A 20,909-nucleotide genomic window follows, 5' to 3' on the forward strand; every position below is an offset into this window, starting at 1 on the left:
GTTTCCTTGACGTATTTGACGATGTAAGTGCATAGAGATGCTTTTATCGCACAGATGTTTCTGTCTGTATGCGTGTGCTTTCCATTCCACAGATGCTGCTGCCTGTTATCTTGAAGGCACTTTGCCATAAATCACTTGTTGTGTGTTGGGGGGTGTGGCTGGATATTTTGGTGTTCTTTTCTTTTCTTTGCTCTCCAGGTGGCATGAGAACTGATTTGTCTGTGGAGAAGGTGCTGGCTGAAGAATCCTTCACCCTCATCAACATTATGTGCAGCACCTGTGAATGGTGCTCACATGCAACCTTAAAGACTTTCAGCTGAAGCAGATAATTGGATGGCGTTCTGCATTTAAGTCATGTGTGATTCAAGCAGAACTGCCGGGAACTCGACCTTGTGATGTTCGTTTGTGAGACGCTGAGGACCGCGCCTGGGTTTGACACATCGAGCCCGTGAAGCAAGGAAGGGTGAGGGACACATGCTGTCAGCACACATCAAAGGTGATTAAGTGTTTGACTAATTGTTGATAGTAACTTGGTATTTTGTTACGCAGTATACTTGAATTGTGATGAGGATTGTGAAGCTCGCTTCTCACTGCTGTGGCATGCGGACAAGTGGTCCTCCACCTGTTGTGAGAAGCTGCTTATTTGCATAAAGCTTAAAATACAGACCTGTATGTGTTGCTGATAGCGTGTGTCTTTTGAAGGATATTAGTTGTAACTGCTAACTTACCTCACCTCTTCTATGCTTCGCAGAGAGTCGGTTTGTCGTGTCCACCTGGGGGGTGTTTGGCGGTGGTAGTGGGTCCAGGAGCGCCGGGTTTCGATCCTTTTGGGCGCTGGAGAGCGTGCCAGCCTTCACTCCACCAGAAGGACGCTATTTCTGTTTTTACACTTTTTATGCACCAGTGGGTGAAATAAATATATTGTTTTTGGAACCGCTTTTCTGGTTGTTTGTAGCGCTGGGTTCCGTCTGATGCAGGTCCGCTCCTCAACCCGCGTCGACACATAACATCACTGCTCACTCCAAGAAAACATAATGACGGCCATGCATGGTGCAGATGTTGCCGATCTATTCAGGAAATGTAATTACTGTTATTCGGGGATGTGACTATGAAGTGAAAAAAGGCGGGCAGCAGGCAGATGCATTGACTAAGACAAGAACAAGGGATATACATTGGAGACTCAGTGTTTATCCTGCAAAGTGAGAAACTCAGTCCTAAAGGGACGCTGTCTGAGGAGTGCGTGCGGTTGCTGTTTGCATTTTGCATTAAATATCAGGAGCCCTCGTGGGCGTCTTTTAAAGTGCAAAGATCTGCCGTGCTTTAACATCTGTGATATTCTTGCTGAATGGAGAAACATTCAAGAACGTCGAGAGGAAGACGAAGACAGGGTGACGACATGTCGGAAAAAAGTGTTTGGACTGGCGTTTTGCTGAATCTGCAATATTTCAACGTGCATGTCAACATCCGTCCATCTGAGAATTTCCTGTCCAAGATTTGTTCCCTAGGCGGGGGCAGTCTGGGATAGAATGACATCACCCCATCACTGATTTACAACCGAGGCTAGTAATGTAGCACAGGTAGATCAGTGGATAAGGAGCTATTCTGCCAATATGTAGACCTGGGTTTAAATCTGACTCATGCCGCCTGTCTGTGTCCTTGGACAAGACACTTAATCTACATTGTCTCAGTCCACCCAGCTGTAAGTACCAACCATGGCTGGAGAACTAACCTGGAATCGTAGACTCTCATCCGCTTGATGCTATGGGATGCGTATGGATCTCAGTGCTAAATACTTAATTCTAACACACAATCATCTTCCAAGATCAACCTCATCCTTGCTGCCAAAAAAATCTCACTAGAAGTCGCTACTGTCTGAAATGTTGCTACAAATCGCTAGATTACGTGATGCACAAAGCATCTAATATAGCGGGAAGATGAACGTCATCCTACTTTCTTGAAGGCTGGATTATTTTGTTTGCTTGTTGGTTGGTTTTGGGGTATGAGGAAGACGCGTGAGGACTATGAAGCAGTAATTTTGTTGTTTTTCTTTTAATACATGTTTTGCTGTTTTTGTAATTTTATTATATTCAACTATTTACAAACTGGTCGCTTTTTGTGGAATAAAAAATTCATCAGTGGTTGTTAGATAGCACTTTTAGTCGACAGGAAGGGTAAAAGAATCGCTAAATCTAGCGACAAAGCTGCTAAATTAGCAACACTGGATGCAGCTAGGCTACACCTGACTCAAAAAGCAAAATTCCAATGTCTTATTGTCTTAACATATCACAAAAGACAAATTTTCAGTCTTCTGGGCTTTTCTTTCTCATCTTGGATGTTAACATTAATGTTTGTGCTAGCTTTGCTAGTTAATGGTGATTTCCACACGCTGCTAGCTTTACTAGCTGATGGAGATGATTTCAATGAGGTGCTAACATTAATGGCAGCAGACATCAGCTTGTCGGGCCTTGTGCTTTTTTAAGCTTATATCTAATGTTCATTATGTGTCATGTGTCCTACTTCCAGATTTAACATGACACTTTAAAATAAGCGCGCTAGCTAGCTAACTAGTGTAATATGATCATTACGGCCAAATCAGCATATAAGCCTTTTGCTCACCGGTAACTTGAGATGTCTATTTTGGAAACATCATTTTAATAACATCACAAAACCACACATTCTGGATTATCTACATAATATCATTATAATTTATCAATCTGCACAACATTTATCTGTCTGTCTGTCTGTTACCCTGCCTAGGACTTCTGGACAATTTCCACCAAATTTGATATGTGGATCAAAGTTAATTATCTTGGTCAGTTCTGCTATATGTACAGGACATACAACATATTGAATATATGTTTCCCCTCTGACCCAGGTGCTATATAAAAAGTACAAAAGTACTAAAAACTATATGTACAAAATAGGGACAACAAGGCATTTTAAATATGGGTACATGGAGGGGTTTAAAAAAAAAATAATAATAAGATTCCATCATTTGTGCAAATAGTATAATTCCGATGCATTTGTGTTATATAAAGAGCACTTGTAGATAATGGTCAACATTAGAATGGCCCTTAAAGAGCTTCTTTTTGCAAAGGTCAATGTAATTGACGTCAAAGGTCAAAATATTGTCAAAAACATTTGTCACTCCACCTTGCACCAAATATGGCACCCATATGAAGGAGGATTTGGAAATTGCCCAAAGTTAAATTTACCAAATGTTAATCACTGGGGCCATGTTCACGTCTCCAACTCCGTCAGGCAATTTTTTTGATTGCATTGACGGCATTGCTTAAATTTTCATTGTTACGCAGATGATACCCAGCTTTATCTATCCATGAAGCCAGAGGACACACACCAATTAGCTAAACTGCAGGATTGTCTTACAGACATAAGGACATGGATGACCTCTAATTTCCTGCTTTTAAACTCAGATAAAACTGAAGTTATTGTACTTGGCCCCACAAATCTTAGAAACATGGTGTCTAACCAGATCCTTACTCTGGATGGCATTACCCTGACCTCTAGTAATACTGTGAGAAATCTTGGAGTCATTTTTGATCAGATTATGTCATTCAATGCGCATATTAAACAAATATGTAAGACTGCTTTTTTGCATTTACACAATATCTCTAAAATTAGAAAGGTCTTGTCTCAGAGTGATGCTGAAAAACTAATTCATGCATTTATTTCCTCTAGGCTGGACTATTGTAATTCATTATTATCAGGTTGTCCTAAAAGATCCCTGAAAAGCCTTCAGTTAATTCAAAATGCTGCAGCTAGAGTACTGACAGGGACTAGAAGGAGAGAGCATATCTCACCCATATTGGCCTCTCTTCATTGGCTTCCTGTTAATTCTAGAATAGAATTTAAAATTCTTCTTCTTACTTATAAGGTTTTGAATAATCAGGTCCCATCTTATCTTAGGGACCTCATAGTACCATATCACCCCAATAGAGCACTTCGCTCTCAGACTGCAGGCTTACTTGTAGTTCCTAGGGTTTGTAAGAGTAGAATGGGAGGCAGAGCCTTCAGCTTTCAGGCTCCTCTCCTGTGGAACCAGCTCCCAATTCGGATCAGGGAGACAGACACCCTCTCTACTTTTAAGATTAGGCTTAAAACTTTCCTTTTTGCTAAAGCTTATAGTTAGGGCTGGATCAGGTGACCCTGAACCATCCCTTAGTTATGCTGCTATAGACTTAGACTGCTGGGGGGTTCCCATAATGCACTGAGTGTTTCTTTCTCTTTTTGCTCTGTATGCACCACTCTGCATTTAATCATTAGTGATTGATCTCTGCTCCCCTCCACAGCATGTCTTTTTCCTGGTTCTCTCCCTCAGCCCCAACCAGTCCCAGCAGAAGACTGCCCCTCCCTGAGCCTGGTTCTGCTGGAGGTTTCTTCCTGTTAAAAGGGAGTTTTTCCTTCCCACTGTCGCCAAGTGCTTGCTCACAGGGGGTCGTTTTGACCTTTGGGGTTTTTACGTAATTATTGTATGGCATTGCCTTACAATATAAAGCGCCTTGGGGCAACTGTTTGTTGTGATTTGGCGCTATATAAATAAAATTGATTGATTGATTGATTTGTACTAAATTTAATGTCAGTGTACACAGCAAATTCACCAGTGTTATAGTAACACAAGAAATTACACTATATGTTTATTCTGTTCAGTGTTAACCTTTACACTTTCAGTGGAGTCCAAGGGTATTTTTTTTAGTTTACCATACTTTCAGTAAGTCCCTTTTTAATGCACTTCCTTTCAGTATAATGCCTGTGTGTTGCATATCAAAATGTTCAGAACAGTCTCAGGTTTCTGACTATGTGATACCTTTTGAACACTGTAGAGACTACTATACAGAGAAATAATTTGGATCTAATCCTGAAAATATGAAATGCATTTTTAGAAAATGCTTTGGCCTACTCCTTTATTCATGTGGATGGGCAGTTTTGGTGTTAGAAATGTGTTTATAAAGTTTTTGGTTCATATTATTGCATATTTTATATCCCAAAATAATAAAGGGCAAAAATGAAACTATGTAATCTCACATATAGTGAGTCAAAATGCTGTCTGTCACTGTATATGAGAAAATGTTTTGAGTGACGTGACTTGGATAAAATGACACAAACAAAGACTGCATACTACATATCAAGCATCATTCATTCCAGTTACACTACATTTTTTGTTAGAGCTGCCCATGTTCATGAGATACCACTCATATCCATCACTGATGTTCCCTTTTATACCATAAATAACTAATGAAGAGGGAGTTATGATAATTTTGAAATTCAGACTACACTTATTTGGTGCTTTCTGGACATGGGAAAGTAACATATTTGTATTGTAACAGCACTTACCAAGTCAGCTGGATGTCTCCTTTTTTCGCATAACTCATCGGATGAAGAAAATGTCCCATTTACTGAAACTACGAATGTTGCACTGATAACTGCAAAAGTCTTACACACACTTCAAAAAGTGGTTAAACAAATTCAGTTGCTAATTTATTAACAGAAATATGGCAAAAAGTGGACTTGGACATGCCGGTCCACCCATGGACCACAGAGGTTTAACAATGGCAATTTTGCTGTGTAGGTTGACCCCGAAATTCCCCTTTAAGAAATAATTTTTGCATAGGTCAAGGAATTGGATTTTTTTTACCTGATTTGGATCCAGTGTGGTCCACAAGACCCTTAAGTTATATTGATAAAATACAGTGAATTTATCACCCAAACTCAGTTTGGGACTTTATTCATCACACCAGTTTTGCCCACACTCAGTTTCTTTAACATTTATAGGTTGGCCACAAGTTAAGTGGAATCAGGTACTGCCAAGACGGCTATATCTAGTGCCGTCCTATTTGAGCTTCATACCCACCCTTCAGAAAAACCTGAGGTATGTCAAAAATTTGTCAAGTATATCTGCAGTTATATGGCCAAATCACAGAATCATCCATGTTTTTCCTCTTTATGTACATTGGTCATTCCACAAAGAGGTGTAAAGGACTCTTGTTAGCAATGAAACAATGCTGAAAACTTCCTTAGTAGCAGTAATTACACATAAGCTTCATGGTAGCAACACCTTCCTGAGAATCCAAGTCTTATTCTGACCGCAGCAACTGTTTAAATTTAGTTTGGACTATTAGCGATAATTATTTCCCTGTTTGCTCAACCGAGCCAAATATTTCTGCTGTGTCATCCGAATGTCAAAGGGTTTATAATTACAAGCTATTCTGTTGGTCACACAGATGGCGTGGAGTTTCCAGAATTAGTGTGACACATGTTAGCTAAGGATTAGCATAGCATGATGCAATGCGGTGAATTTTAGCTCAGTATTTACAATGTGGAGACACAGCGCTAAGCTATTTTTGTGATTTAGTAGCAGTGAAAAGCATTTATACATGGTGTTCTGCTCCAGAGGTTATGGGTTAGCAGTGCTTATAATTTATTTGCATGAGTGTGTTGTTAGAAAAAGTCTGTGGCACCTCCAGGAACATTATAGTCTCCTCTGTGATTATTTTACCATGGATTCAAGAAACTGTCTCACAGTGTCATCTTAGCATTCAAAAAGTGAAATATTAAGTTTGCAGCATTTTATTTCTGCTTTAACTTTTGTCAGCTTGGAGTGGGAGGTACAATGTTTCATATTATTTAACTGAAAAGGGAAGCATTACATTTTTTTTACTGTGTCGGCATGGTTACTGGAGGTATGTAGCTGTACTGTACACAGTGTAGTGGGTCTTTACAGTTTGGACCAATGTTTTAAGAGTTTCTTTCACATTTTCATCTAACATATAGTACAGTGATGTCCATACATATATATATATATATATATATATATATATATATATATATATATATATATATATAAACGAGGGCTGTCCATAAAGTATAGGTCCTTTTTATTTTTTTCAAAAACTATATGGATTTCATTCATATGTTTTTACGTCAGACATGCTTGAACCCTCGTGCGCATGCGTGAGTTTTTCCACGCCTGTCGGTGACGTCATTCGCCTGTGAGCACTCCTTGTGGGAGGAGTCGTCCAGCCCCTTGTCGGAATTCCTTTGTCTGAGAAGTTGCTGAGAGACTGGTTATGTGTCGGACGCAGCCCGGAGAACTGACCAGCGTTTGAAGGACCCAGTATAAAATAAGCAGAGCACGGTACAAAGGATAACAGAGTTTAATAAACATAACAGTGAAGTGATACGAAAACAACAAAAGAGTGCGCGGTCTGGCGTGGTGGATTGCGGTGCGCTCCCAGCAGCGCTAACGGTCCGGAGCCAGAAAACTGTTCGGACCCAAGGACCCCGCCGACACCCCCCAGGTGGCCGCGACAAACCGAGTCCGTGAAAGAAGAAATCATTATGTGAGTCCACACTCAACACACAGAGAGACCGCTCAAAGGTGTACAAACAGCAAACACTTCCTGGCTTAATTGCAAATCAGCTTCCCAACCTGCAGGCATAGAACACCCCGTTCACAAAACTCCACTGCAGTGGAAGCTGATTTAAACGACTAACATACAGCTCAATATAATAAGGTGTGAGGGACACCACATTTACTGACTGTATAAATGTTAGTCACAAAACCAAACGTACCTCAGGAAGTGTGCTGACGAGCGTGAGACCTCACCCCCTCCTCTTTCACAGACCATGCATCAAACCTGGACGTTCTCTGCATCCACTGATGGGAGATGGGTCTAGAGATGAGGATCTCACCCGTCTGGTCACAAGGTCGAGTCTCTGGCAAACACACACTGTGCACTCCAGACTTAAATGCCACCATGTTCCAATCCGTGTAGATGCACCACAGCTGTGAGTCCTGACGAGCTGCACGTGATCAGCCTCAGGTGATCAGGGTGAGGTCCTGATAAACTCAGCTACACAGCCACTCAGTCCCAAATGCGCACCACCTGGGAGGAAAACCAAAAGACAGAAACAGAAGACACACAAAAGCCAGCCAGGCACGCCAGCCACAACACTGGTGCTTTGTTTGATCAAAATTATTTCTAAACCTGTGAGACACATCGAAGTGGACACGGTTCGAAAAATTAAGCTGGTTTTCGGTGAAAATTTTAACGGCTGATGAGAGATTTTGAGTTGATACTGTCGCTTTAAGGACTTCCCACAGAGCAAGACGTCGTGCTGCGCTCTCAGGCGCCGTCGTCAGCCTGTTTCAAGCTGAAAACCTCCACATTTCAGGCTCTATTGATCCAGGACGTCGTGAGAGAACAGAGAAGTTTCAGAAGAAGTCGGTTTCAGCATTTTATTCGGATATTCCACTGTTAAAGGAGATTTTTTTAATGAAAGACGGGTCCGCGCGTCGGGATGCAGCCGGCGCAGTGCGGCGGCACAGGAAAAACACCTCCGTGTTGATAACCATTTGTAAAATCCAGGCGGCTTTTGATGGCTTTCAGTGGAGTGAGTATATGAGAAATTGTTTAACAGCTGGACATGTTCCAACTTGTCCTTAAGGCTTCCAACAGAGGTGTTTTTCCTGTGGCGGAGCATCGCGGCAGCTGCGAGCCAACGCTGGAATCCGCCCGCACGTCTTTCATTAAAAAAATCTCCTTTAACAGTGGAATATTCAGGATAAAATGCTGAAACCGACTTCTTCTGAAACTTCTCTGTTCTCTCACAACGTCCTGGATCAATAGAGCCTGAAATGTGAAGATTTTCAGCTTGAAGCAGGCTGACGACGGCGCCTGAGAGCGCTGCACGACGTCTCGCTCCGTGGGAAGTCCTGAAAGCGACAGTATCACCTCAAAATCTCTCATCAGCCGTTAAAATTTTCACTGAAAACCAGCTTAATTTTTCGAACCGTGTCCACTTCGATGTGTCTCACAGGTTTAGAAAAAATTTTGATCAAACAAAGCGCCAGTCTCTCAGCAACTTCTCAGACAAAGGAATTCCGACGAGGGGCTGGACGACTCCTCCCACAAGGAGTGCTCACAGGCGAATGACGTCACCGACAGGCGTGGAAAAACTCACGCATGCGCACGAGGGTTCAAGCATATCTGACGTAAAAACATATGAATGAAATCCATATAGTTTTTGAAAAAAATAAAAAGGACCTATACTTTATTGACAGCCCTCGTATATACATATACATATATATATATATATATATATACACACACACACACACACCATCAGATAAATTGATTCCATAGAATCTGCCACCTGGTGGCTGTGGTAAATACTACAAAAATCCAAACATAGGTTCCATAAAAATCTTATGTTACATTCGATATATTTACATATCTCACAGAGCAGGCGAGAGTTCGGGTATCGATTTTTGGTAGTTTCAATATGTATTGTCTAATAAGTGTGGAACTTTGAGGATGTCTACTATTAAACCCTAACTATATTTAACTTAATATTTGTAATATGACCCCTTTATATTCTCTCAAGGCCTTGAGTATTGGGCACTGGAACTTCAAAAAAAACAAACAAAAAAAAAAAAAAAAACAAGGAGAAAATGTTTTTAGAGCTCCTTGTGCTTGATTGGATGTTTGATATTCACCTCAGGTATGGTCTCTCTGACTTCTCTCTCACTTTACAGGAGGAGTTGTTTTCTTTTCTTTTTCTAATAACTAACTGCCCACTTGGAAAGATCCAAGGCCAAAAACAGAGACCGACATACAGTAAATCACTTGAATAAAACTGGCAAGCAGTGATCTTGTTGTGTAGTTGAGTCAGTTCTGCTGCTCCAGTGTTCAAAAGTGGAAAAGGTTCGTTGTCCAATGTGAACTTAGTCGAGCCTAAAACCACAGTATGATACCCCATGTTTTGATAAGGAGTTCAGAAAAGTAGCACTAAATGTTGGTTGCTTCCACAATGAAAGGATTGGAGATACATTTTAAATGCTTCCATTGCTGCTGGTTTCAGTTGTTGCTTGATGTTTTGGGTGTTGGCCTTCAGTAAGTGTCCATTCAGTTTAATTCAGGTCAGGTGAGTGATTCAGTTATTCTTGAATATTTCACTCTTTTACCTATAAAACCTAAAACTGGGTCACGTTTGGATTAGGCTTTGAATCATTGTCAGTCTACACTGTAATATTTAGTAGTTCCTTGCTAACTGTAATGGTATGTTCTTCACATCCCAGAAGTCAACCATCTTGTCCGAGAGTGTTTTTTTTTTTATTATCCTGGATCAAGTGTTGTGTGTTGGGGGGTGTGGCTGGATGTTTTGGTGTTCTTTTCTTTTCTTTGCTCTTCAGGTGGCATGAGAACTGATTTGTCTGTGGAGAAGGTGCTGGCTGAAGAGTCCTCACCCTCATCAACATCATGTGTAATACCTGTGACTGGTGCTCACATGCAACCTTAAAGACTTTCAGCTGAAGCAGATAATTGGATGGCGTTCTGCATTTAAGGCATGTGTGATTCAAGCAGAACTGCCGGGAACTCGACCTTGTGATGTTCGTTTGAGAGACGCTGAGGACCGCGCCTGGGTTTGACACATCGAGCCCGTGAAGCAAGGAAGGGTGAGGACACATGCTGTCAGCACACAAAGGTGATTAAGTGTTTGACTAATTGTTGATAGTAACTTGGTGTTTTGTTACACAGTATACTTGAATTGTGATGAGAATTGTGCAGCTTGCTTCTCACTGCTGTGGCGTGCGGATAATTGATCCTCCACCTGTTGTGAGAAGCTGCTCATTTGCATAAAGTTAAAAAAGATACAGACCTGAATGTGTTGCTGATAGCGTGTGTCTTTTGAAAGATATTGTTGTAACTGCTGACTTACCTCACCTCTTCTTTGCTTCACAGAGAGTCAGTTTGTCGTGTCCACCTGGGGGGTGTTTGGCGGTGGTAGTGGGTCCAGGAGCGCCGGGCTTTGATCCTTACGGGCGCTGGAGAGCGTGCCAACAGTCACTCCACCAGAGGGACGCTTTTAAGTTCTTGCACTTTATTATGCACTAATGGGTGTAATAAATACATTGTTTTGTTATTGGAACCGCTTTCTGGTTATTTTTAGCGCTGGGATCCGTCTGACGCAGGTCCGCTCCTCAACCCGCGTCGACACATAACAGTAGTTCTCGGCCGACTGACACTGTGTGTGTTTAACCTGAACTTCTATTGCAGCCATTTTCCTGGAGTGTTTCCTTATCTGGAGGATTGGCGTTTGGTGTGACAGTGATGGCTTCGCCTCACACCCCAACTCAGATAAGTGGTTGACCAGGAGCTGCACGAGTGTGTGTGATTGGAGGTGGAACCCGGAAGGAAACAGAACAAAATCAAAAATCAACCCCCGGAGGACTACCAAAAACAACCCCGGGGGGATATAAAACGACCGTAAACCCTGTTACCCTCCCCGGCATCCCGAAAGACCCCGGGTCCCTCCCAGAGCCCCTCGGCGGCTCAACTTTGGCGAACGGCTCAAAACATTAAGCCGGAGAAGGGAACAGGAAAAAACTAACCCAGATCCAACCCCAAGGCGCAGCGGAGAACCGGAAATACATCCGGTGCCCCAACTCGACCATACCCCAGCCTCTCGGGAGGGGTGGTACTACCGAAATGGCGAACGGCAACAGATCGGCCCACCCCTCCGACTGAGGTAAGTCTCCGCTGCACCACACCCCGGCAACACCAATGACGAACGGTACAAAGGCTCACCAAGGCTGGAGTGGAACCGGGCCCTAACCAAACCAAGAAAAACGCCTCTAACACCCCCCCCCCCCCCCCCCCTAGGTGCAGAGGTCTTCTGAGAATGCTCAGCGTGACCAACCTGCACCACCCCACAACCCACAAGACAAACGGTCTTGGGGCAAGTGAGGTTGGGGTTAGGGATGTAGAGAAATTAAAAAAACAACAAAATAAAACGACCCAACAACCCAAACAGAAAATACCTAAAAACACATAAAAATTAACAATTAAGTAAGCCCAGGTGGACTTCTAACCGCCTAACAATCACTCCACCAGATACGCCTCTGACTCCCCATACAATTATAACCCCTATGTAATGAAAACAAAACATTTACTCGTGCTAGATTTTTTTTTATTTTTTTATGTGTGTTATTTTGCCTGTCCCAGAACATTTGGAGATACGTCACCATTATTTCTGTTGACGCTTACATGTCGGGGTAATACAGTAATCTCTGCTCGTCCGAGCTGCATGGGCTCGTCAACAGGAGGAGCCAGAGGTCCCGTCGGAGGAGCTTCAGTGGGGTGAAGAAGAGGCGGCCCAAATCTGTGTCGGGGAAAGCCCCGAGACGAAAAAAACCTGCTCTGATGGGCGTCCTCTCTCGCGTCCACGCTCCTTCATCCGATCATCTAGACGAATCACCAACGATATTAGCTCATCTAAATCGTTTGGCTCGTCACGGACTGCCGGCTCGTCTTTTAATGACTCATTTAACCCAACTACAAACATTCCTCGTAAAGCTGTGGCGCTCCAACCTGACTGAGCAGAAACCAAAGAACATTGCATCACCACACAAGGCTCCGGACGACAAACAATCGGTTCGGACGCCGAATCTCTGGGTGACGGAGTTATCTGCACTAGTATCGATGGTGCCGCAGCTGGAGCAGCAGGAAGCAGAACGGCTTGCGCTGCAAGCTCCGTAACACGGGCGTCTGTTTGTTTAATTTGGTTTGCGAGATGCTGTAATTGCTCCCATATTTTCTCCAAGTGTTCTTGAACTTTTTCGGCAAAAGGAACCGCCTCTGCCGCTGGGTCCATTATGGAATGGCCGGGAACTACTGTTATGTGTCGACGCGGGTTGAGGAGCGAACCTGCGTCAGACGGAACCCAGCGCTAAAAATAACCAGAAAGCGGTTCCAATAACAAAACAATGTATTTATTACACCCATTAGTGCATAATAAAGTGCAAGAACTTAAAAGCGTCCCTCTGGTGGAGTGACTGTTGGCACGCTCTCCAGCGCCCGTAAGGATCAAAGCCCGGCGCTCCTGGACCCACTACAGGTGGACACGACAAACTGACTCTCTGTGAAGCAAAGAAGAGGTGAGGTAAGTCAGCAGTTACAACAATATCTTTCAAAAGACACACGCTATCAGCAACACATTCAGGTCTGTATCTTTTTTAACTTTATGCAAATGAGCAGCTTCTCACAACAGGTGGAGGATCAATTATCCGCACGCCACAGCAGTGAGAAGCAAGCTGCACAATTCTCATCACAATTCAAGTATACTGTGTAACAAAACACCAAGTTACTATCAACAATTAGTCAAACACTTAATCACCTTTGATGTGTGCTGACAGCATGTGTCCCTCACCCTTCCTTGCTTCACGGGCTCGATGTGTCAAACCCAGGCGCAGTCCTCAGCGTCTCACAAACGAACATCACAAGGTCGAGTTCCCGGCAGTTCTGCTTGAATCACACATGCCTTAAATGCAGAACGCCATCCAATTATCTGCTTCAGCTGAAAGTCTTTAAGGTTGCATGTGAGCACCAGTCACAGGTGTTACACATGATGTTGATGAGGGTGAGGACTCTTCAGCCAGCACCTTCTCCACAGACAAATCAGTTCTCATGCCACCTGAAGAGCAAAGAAAAGAAAAGAACACCAAAACATCCAGCCACACCCCCCAACACACAACATCAAGACTAAGATCCAGGCTGTCAACAGCTTCTTGGACTTGGCCATCAGAATTATATTTATATGAAGTGAATGTGTACAACTTGTAGAGAGATGTACTTATGTTGGCAGTGTGTCCTTGGCTTTTTAGATAGAGAGATGCTTGGGAAGGGCTTATGGAGTCAACCGTTTGCTAGACAGAGGGGTTTGGGGATACCAGTATCTTTGCCGATGCTATACTGGACCATCGTGGTGAAGAAAAGATTGTTGATATACGCTTCATGAGCTTTCAGTAGTAAAAAAAATAAATAAATAAAAAATAAAAACAAGATCACAGATACAAGCAGTGAAATGAGGTTCCTCCATTGGGTATCCAGGCTTACACTGAGGCAGAATGAGAAGTTTGAACATCCTGGAGGGACTCAGTAGAACCACTGCCAGGAAATGAGCCAGTTGAAGTGGTTTAGGTATCTGGTGAGGATGCCCCCTGGTCATCTCCTCAGGGAGATCTTCAAGGACTGGCCTACTCCCAAATGGGAGGGGGCACTGGTGAAGACCCAGGATATGCCTGAAGAATTACATCTGCCAGCTGGCTTGGACTTGCCTAGGGAATCACCCAAGAAGAGTTAGAGGGCCTGGCAAAAGATAGGGAAGTGTGGGTGGAGTGGCTTAGTCTGCTGCCACCGTGACCTGAACTCAGACAAGCACCAGAAAATGAATGAATGAAATCTCTGCAAGAGAATGAAGATCCAACTCTTTAGGGCCCTGGTACTTCCTTGATTACTTGGATGCTAACTAGTGTCTTAAGGTGATGATGGGATGTCATCAGTACTAGGTCTGCTTGAGTACCAGTGGAATGAGATTAGCGGTTAGTTAGTGAGACTTAGAAGTGGTTTACTACTTGCCCCAAAAGTGGAAAAGGCCAAGGGGACACCCGCATGGATGCAACAGATTAATGGGTACTTTTGGGAGTTGAGGATGGAGGTCATCCAGGACAGAAGGCGGTTCTGTGGTTCAATAGGTGCCTTGACATCTGGCACCACTGCATGCTAACTGAGCTGATATGTTGGACAAAACCTTATCTGACCCTCCTGTTTTTGAGGCTGACATCTTGTGGTCAACCCGCTTTATTTAATCAATTTGCAAAAATCTAAAAAAAAAAAACTTTTTCACATAGTCATTATGGGGTACTGTGTGTAGAATTTTGAGGGGAAAAGTGAATTGCATCTATTTTAAAATAAAGCTGTAACATAAAAAATGTGAATAAAGTGAAGTGCTGTGAATACTTTCCGGATGCAGCGTACCCTGGTGAACTCTTCTCTTAATTATTGACTTGGACAGAGATATATTCACCTCCTGGAGGGTGTTCTTGAGCTGGCCAAAGGGGTTATTCCTGGTTTTCCTGACTTGATCTGGCCAAAGCAGTTGTTCCTGAGGTTTTTCTTTATAAGAAGTTACCAAATAGTAATTTTGGCCACTCCTATTGTTCCTGCTGTCACTCTGGTGGGTTTGTCTTGGTTTTTTAGATGAATGATGGCTTGTTTTTACTGTATAGCACCAGAGTAACTCACGTCATTGAGAAAACTTTGACTGTAGAAGTCCCACAATGACCCTAACCGCTCTGCATAGCAATGGTTTAAAATCTCCCCTGGGAACAAATTGGAGTCTAAATTCTGCTGTGGTTCACCTCAGGGGAACAGCCATCAACCAAAGGGAGAAAAAGAAGCACAAATGAGTTATGTAAGAGGAAAATATAAAGAGACCAGATTAAAACTGGTGGGTTTGTTTGGTGCTTTTCACTCTCTCTCTTTGCTTGTTTTCCAGACCCATGTGAAGGGAAGATGTCTTCTTCTGCTCCCTCCAGCTGGCCCTCCTCATGATTTGGTTTTACTTTACCTTTGTGTCTCTGTTTGTTTCTGAAGATATCTGATAAATTCCACATTTTTATGAGTCTGGCTGCTGCTTCTAAAAACCCAATCTGCACAACAAATTTTAGAGCATTTGACAAACCAACAGGACCTGTAAGTGCATAAATTTTATTTATTTATTCATTTGTTTATTTATTGTATTTGGGGAGGTACACTTGATGTGTCCATCGCATTGTTTAAAGCAGTTTCCAACAATGAATATTTTCTGAACCAGATGTATCTGTTTTATGCTTTTGTGACCATTTTGAGGATTTGGGGGGGGGGCTTTTTGAGAAGAGAATCATTTTGTGACACTACTGCTTCATTTAGTTGTTGTAAAACAGCTAACTGATCATCTGCAGAGGAATGGTCTATTTGAAGAGTTTCAGTCAGGTTTTAGAATTCATCATAGTACAGAAACAGCATTAGTGAAGGTTACAAATGATCTTCTTATGGCCTCGGACAGTGGACTCATCTCTGTGCTTGTTCTGTTAGACCTCAGTGCTGCTTTTGATACTGTTGACCATAAAATTTTATTACAGAGATTAGAGCATGCCATAGGTATTAAAGGCACTGCGCTGCGGTGGTTTGAATCATATTTGTTTAATAGATTACAATTTGTTCATGTAAATGGGGAATCTTCTTCACAGACTAAAGTTAATTATGGAGTTCCACAAGGTTCTGTGCTAGGACCAATTTTATTTACTTTATACATGCTTCCCTTAGGCAGTATTATTAGACGGTATTGCTTAAATTTTCATTGTTACGCAGATGATACCCAGCTTTATCTATCCATGAAGCCAGAGGACACACACCAATTAGCTAAACTGCAGGATTGTCTTACAGACATAAAGACATGGATGACCTCTAATTTCCTGCTTTTAAACTCAGATAAATCTGAAGTTATTGTACTTGGCCCCACAAATCTTAGAAACATGGTGTCTAACCAGATCCTTACTCTGGATGGCATTACCCTGACCTCTAGTAATACTGTGAGAAATCTTGGAGTCATTTTTGATCAGGATATGTCATTCAAAGCGCATATTAAACAAATATGTAGGACTGCTTTTTTGCATTTACGCAATATCTCTAAAATCAGAAAGGTCTTGTCTCAGAGTGATGCTGAAAAACTAATTCATGCATTTATTTCCTCTAGGCTGGACTATTGTAATTCATTATTATCAGGTTGTCCTAAAAGTTCCCTAAAAAGCCTTCAGTTAATTCAAAATGCTGCAGCTAGAGTACTGACGGGGACTAGAAGGAGAAAGCATATCTCACCCATATTGGCCTCTCTTCATTGGCTTCCTGTTAATTCTAGAATAGAATTTAAAATTCTTCTTCTTACTTATAAGGTTTTGAATAATCAGGTCCCATCTTATCTTAGGGACCTCGTAGTACCATATCACCCCAATAGAGCGCTTCGCTCTCAGACTGCAGGCTTACTTGTAGTTCCTAGGGTTTGTAAGAGTAGAATGGGAGGCAGAGCCTTCAGCTTTCAGGCTCCTCTTCTGTGGAACCAGCTCCCAATTCAGATCAGGGAGACAGACACCCTCTCTACTTTTAAGATTAGGCTTAAAACTTTCCTTTTTGCTAAAGCTTATAGTTAGGGCTGGATCAGGTGACCCTAAACCATCCCTTAGTTATGCTGCTATAGACTTAGACTGCTGGGGGGTTCCTATGATGCACTGTTTCTTTCTCTTTTTGCTCTGTATGCACCACTCTGCATTTAATCATTAGTGATCGATCTCTGCTCCCCTCCACAGCATGTCTTTTTCCTGGTTCTCTCCCTCAGCCCCAACCAGTCCCAGCAGAAGACTGCCCCTCCCTGAGCCTGGTTCTGCTGGAGGTTTCTTCCTGTTAAAAGGGAGTTTTTCCTTCCCACTGTAGCCAAGTGCTTGCTCACAGGGGGTCGTTTTGACCGTTGGGGTTTTACATAATTATTGTATGGCCTTGCCTTACAATGTAAAGCGCCTTGGGGCAGCTGTTTGTTGTGATTTGGCGCTATATAAAAAAAAATTGATTGATTGATTTAGTTTTAAATGCTTCAGAACAATGAATCATTGTCGAAAGTGACTGTTTCATTCAGTGTTTCACGGATTTTGAAACAATGACCAATTTTGCATTTCGAGTGTTCCGGAATACCAAAACACTTGATGAAGTCATTGGTTCACTGGAAGTTTTGTAGTGTCAAATCAATGAATTATTGTCAGAAACAGGTGCTTAATTTAATTTTTTGACAATTTTAGAGCAGTGAATAATTTTCTGAATTCACTGCCTATTGAAAAATGCATAACTTCATTTACAGTTTTAAGTGCTTTAAAATAAGGATTCTTTACCTGAATCTATCGCTTAATTTACTGTTTTGAACTTGATGAAACACTGAACCTCTGTTTATCATGTTGTTTGAGTGTTCCTTGATAAAATGGCAAATCATTGTTTGAATCCATTGTTTCATTTACCGTTTTCACATTTTAAAACAATGAACCACTTTCCCAAGCAACTGTTTTACTGTTTCAGTTGCCATTTTGAAACATTAAATATTTTCATTTAGCATTTAAAATTTTCAGAGCAGTGAAAACATTTTTGAAGTAACTGTTTCACTCATTGCTTATGGTGTTTTGAAAAGTGAATCAATTTGTGAAGTGATCAGTTAATTACAGTTTACAGTATTTCATATTCATGAATTGTTGAAGCATCATTTCATTGACTGTTTAAGCTTCATTAAACTGAATCATTGTCTGAAGGCATGTTTTCATTGACTATTTTGAGCTTCAGGAAACTGAATCATTGTCTGAAGCAAATCGTTCATTGACTGTTTTAAAGCATAATGAAATTCTGAATCATTGTCTGAAGGCATGTTTTCATTGACTGTTTTGAGCTTGATGGAAACAATAAATCACTGTCTGAACAAGTGAAATTAAATTGAAATTGAAATTGAAGCCATTGTTTTATTTACAGTTTTGAGCTTGACGAAATTGTCAATATTGTCTTAAGGCATAATTTCAGTGACTATTTCGAAACATAATTAAACACTGAATCATTGGCTGGGGCCATTGTTTCATATATTGAGCTTGATGGAATCAAATCTTTGTCTGAAGCCAATGCTTCATTTACTGTTTTGAGCTTGGTGGAAACACTGAATCATTGGCTGGAGCCATTGTTTCATATATTGAGCTTGATGAAAACAATAATTGTTTATTGTTTTGAGCTTGACAAAACAATGAATCATTGTCTGAAGCCACTATTTGAATTACTATTTTGAGCTTGATGAAACATTGAATCATTGTCTGAAGCCATTGTTTCAATTACTATTTTGAGCTTGATGAAACACTGAATCATTGTCTGAAGCCATTATTTTGAGCTTGATGAAACACTGAATCATTGTCTGAAGCCATTGTTTCAATTACTATATTGAGCTTGATGAAACACTGAATCATTGTCTGAAGCCATTGTTTTAATTACTATTTTGAGCTTGATGAAACATTCAATTATTGACTGAAGCCATTTTTCATTTATTGTTTTGAGTTTGATCGAAACAATAAATCTGTCTGAATCCATCATTTCATTGACTGTTTTAAACTTGATGAAACAGTAAAGTCATGTCGTAAGTAAATGGTTCCTTTTTCTTGACCAAAGTATTGAGTGAATCTGAATTCATACAGGAAAAAAAAAAGGGGGGGGGGGGATGGAAGGTGGTGAAGTGCAAATAACAAAATGAAACAGCTCCACACCTCAGCTTGCAGTGAATCTTTGCAAAAGTGTCACGCGGAAGTAGCAGTGATGTGCCACTTTCAAGGGGAAAGATGGGTTGAGAAAAACATAGTGGTTCAGATAAAAGATCGATTCAAACGCTCTACTGCTGAGCAAAATAATTAGGAAAATATGTAACAGGCTTCCTCGAACATTTACACAACACAGACGCTGCATTGTGTGGCTTTGGCTTGTCAGCACTCTGTGAAAGATGGCCGTCACTGGCACAGGGCACGGGCTCTGCATTTGGACACACATGCGACCGCTCATTGAAATCTGACACATTCTTCGGTCTCTGCAGCGGACACAAACAGTCGTTCAGAGAGAGGATGCTCTCTGGGCGACAGATGAGTCATGTTTTCACGCTGGAAGTGGGGAATAGTCAAAGAGGTTCTCCGGTTCTCCCCCTTTGCCCGGCAGAGAGCGGGCAAAGGGGGAGAACCGGAATGAGGAATCCACAAATTCATAAATTCTCATCCCTTTATTGGCTCAATCACAAACAAAAATTTTGCGATGCGCTGGAAACATACCAACGACTATGACAGCAGCCATAGTGACTTTTTTTTTTTTTGCACACAGAGAGAGCCAGATGTGACAACTGGAAAAGTTGGAAGGAAATTGGAAAAGCACTCCTCCAACCCCTGGCACTGTTTGCGCTCTCTCTCTCTCTCTCTCTCTCTCTCTCTCTCTCTCTCTCTCTCGCCTGCCTTAATTTTGACTGATGCCTGCTTGTTTCCGTCTTTATTGCTGGCTTCCACCCAGGCTGAAAACAGAAATGGACTGAAAGGCTTTTTACAAACCTGTTCTGAAGCGTCCAGGCAAACACAACTCAAAAGTGAAGCCATCCATTATTTCCAGGCGCTTGTCCTCTTCAGCCACCAGGAAATTTCATGGGGACACAGGTAGAGACACTCAGTACAGTGTGTGCTTCCACCAAAGATCAACAGGCTCTTCACTTGTATGAACCAAACCCATATTCCAACCCTTCAACCTCTAAGGGTATCAAACTACCCAGAGCCACACCGTTATCCAACCCAATCTCACGCCAGTTCACGGTGGCATCACGAAAAGTGATGTAATCTACAGGTTCATGATACCACATTTAACTCTGACCTGTAGCTGGTTAGAAAAGGATAAAGTGAATACACAACTCACCTTTATTGCTGCAGTCCAGTAGAGGTTTAGGGAACATGTAGGTGTGGCACATGGAGGTGGCCCCCTTCAGCTTGACCATTGGAGGCTTTAATTGCCCGTCAGTAGTGTCTACCTCATTGTCACACAACAAATCCACATTGAGCTTCTTCAGCTTTTGACCTTTCAGTGACAGGGGTTCGGCGCACCTCGCGTAGTTACCAAGATTACGGTTGCTTGGCACTTGTAGCTTCCTGACCAAGCTGTCCAATAGGCAGTGGCAGCTCCAGGGGTTGTCATAGAGACGGAGGTAGGTAAGACGACGCATTGGAAGCAGGGCCTCCTCTGAGGTTGTTTTCAGTCTGTTGTGCTGGAGCAGAAGGGTGGTGAGCTGAGAAAGCCCGTTGAACGCTCGCTCTTCCACCATGGAGATGTCGTTCTGCTGGAGGTCCAAGCTCTTCAGTTGGGTGAACTGGGAGAACATGTTGTCCCTTAAAACCTTAAGGAAAGAATGTACTTGGTTGGTTTTGGAGAATGTGCATTAAGATAGCAAAGACAAATTTGACCATAAAAATTCCCCATTGTTTC

General features: G+C 42.1%; 2 protein-coding genes across 2 annotated transcripts in view; one reads left to right on the plus strand and one right to left on the minus strand.

The window, feature by feature from the left end:
* The window catches only part of LOC117504048 (ras-related protein Rab-19-like), a 28,016-nt gene extending 23,610 nt beyond the window's left edge, over window positions 1-4,406 (plus strand). Inside the window, exon 5 of the transcript XR_004558711.1 lies at window positions 4,394-4,406. The gene's annotated coding sequence lies outside the window, so the exon portion shown is untranslated. The remainder of the gene's footprint in view (window positions 1-4,393) is intronic.
* lrrc17 (leucine rich repeat containing 17) overlaps window positions 1-20,909 on the minus strand; it is a 53,292-nt gene that overhangs the window by 9,871 nt on the left and 22,512 nt on the right. The window contains exon 3 of the mRNA XM_034163405.1: window positions 20,346-20,820. Within this exon, the coding sequence (XP_034019296.1) occupies window positions 20,346-20,820 (475 nt within the window). The remainder of the gene's footprint in view (window positions 1-20,345; window positions 20,821-20,909) is intronic.

Source organism: Thalassophryne amazonica, chromosome 22, assembly GCF_902500255.1.
Source record: "Thalassophryne amazonica chromosome 22, fThaAma1.1, whole genome shotgun sequence".
In the NCBI taxonomy this organism is placed as follows: Eukaryota; Metazoa; Chordata; class Actinopteri; order Batrachoidiformes; family Batrachoididae; genus Thalassophryne; species Thalassophryne amazonica.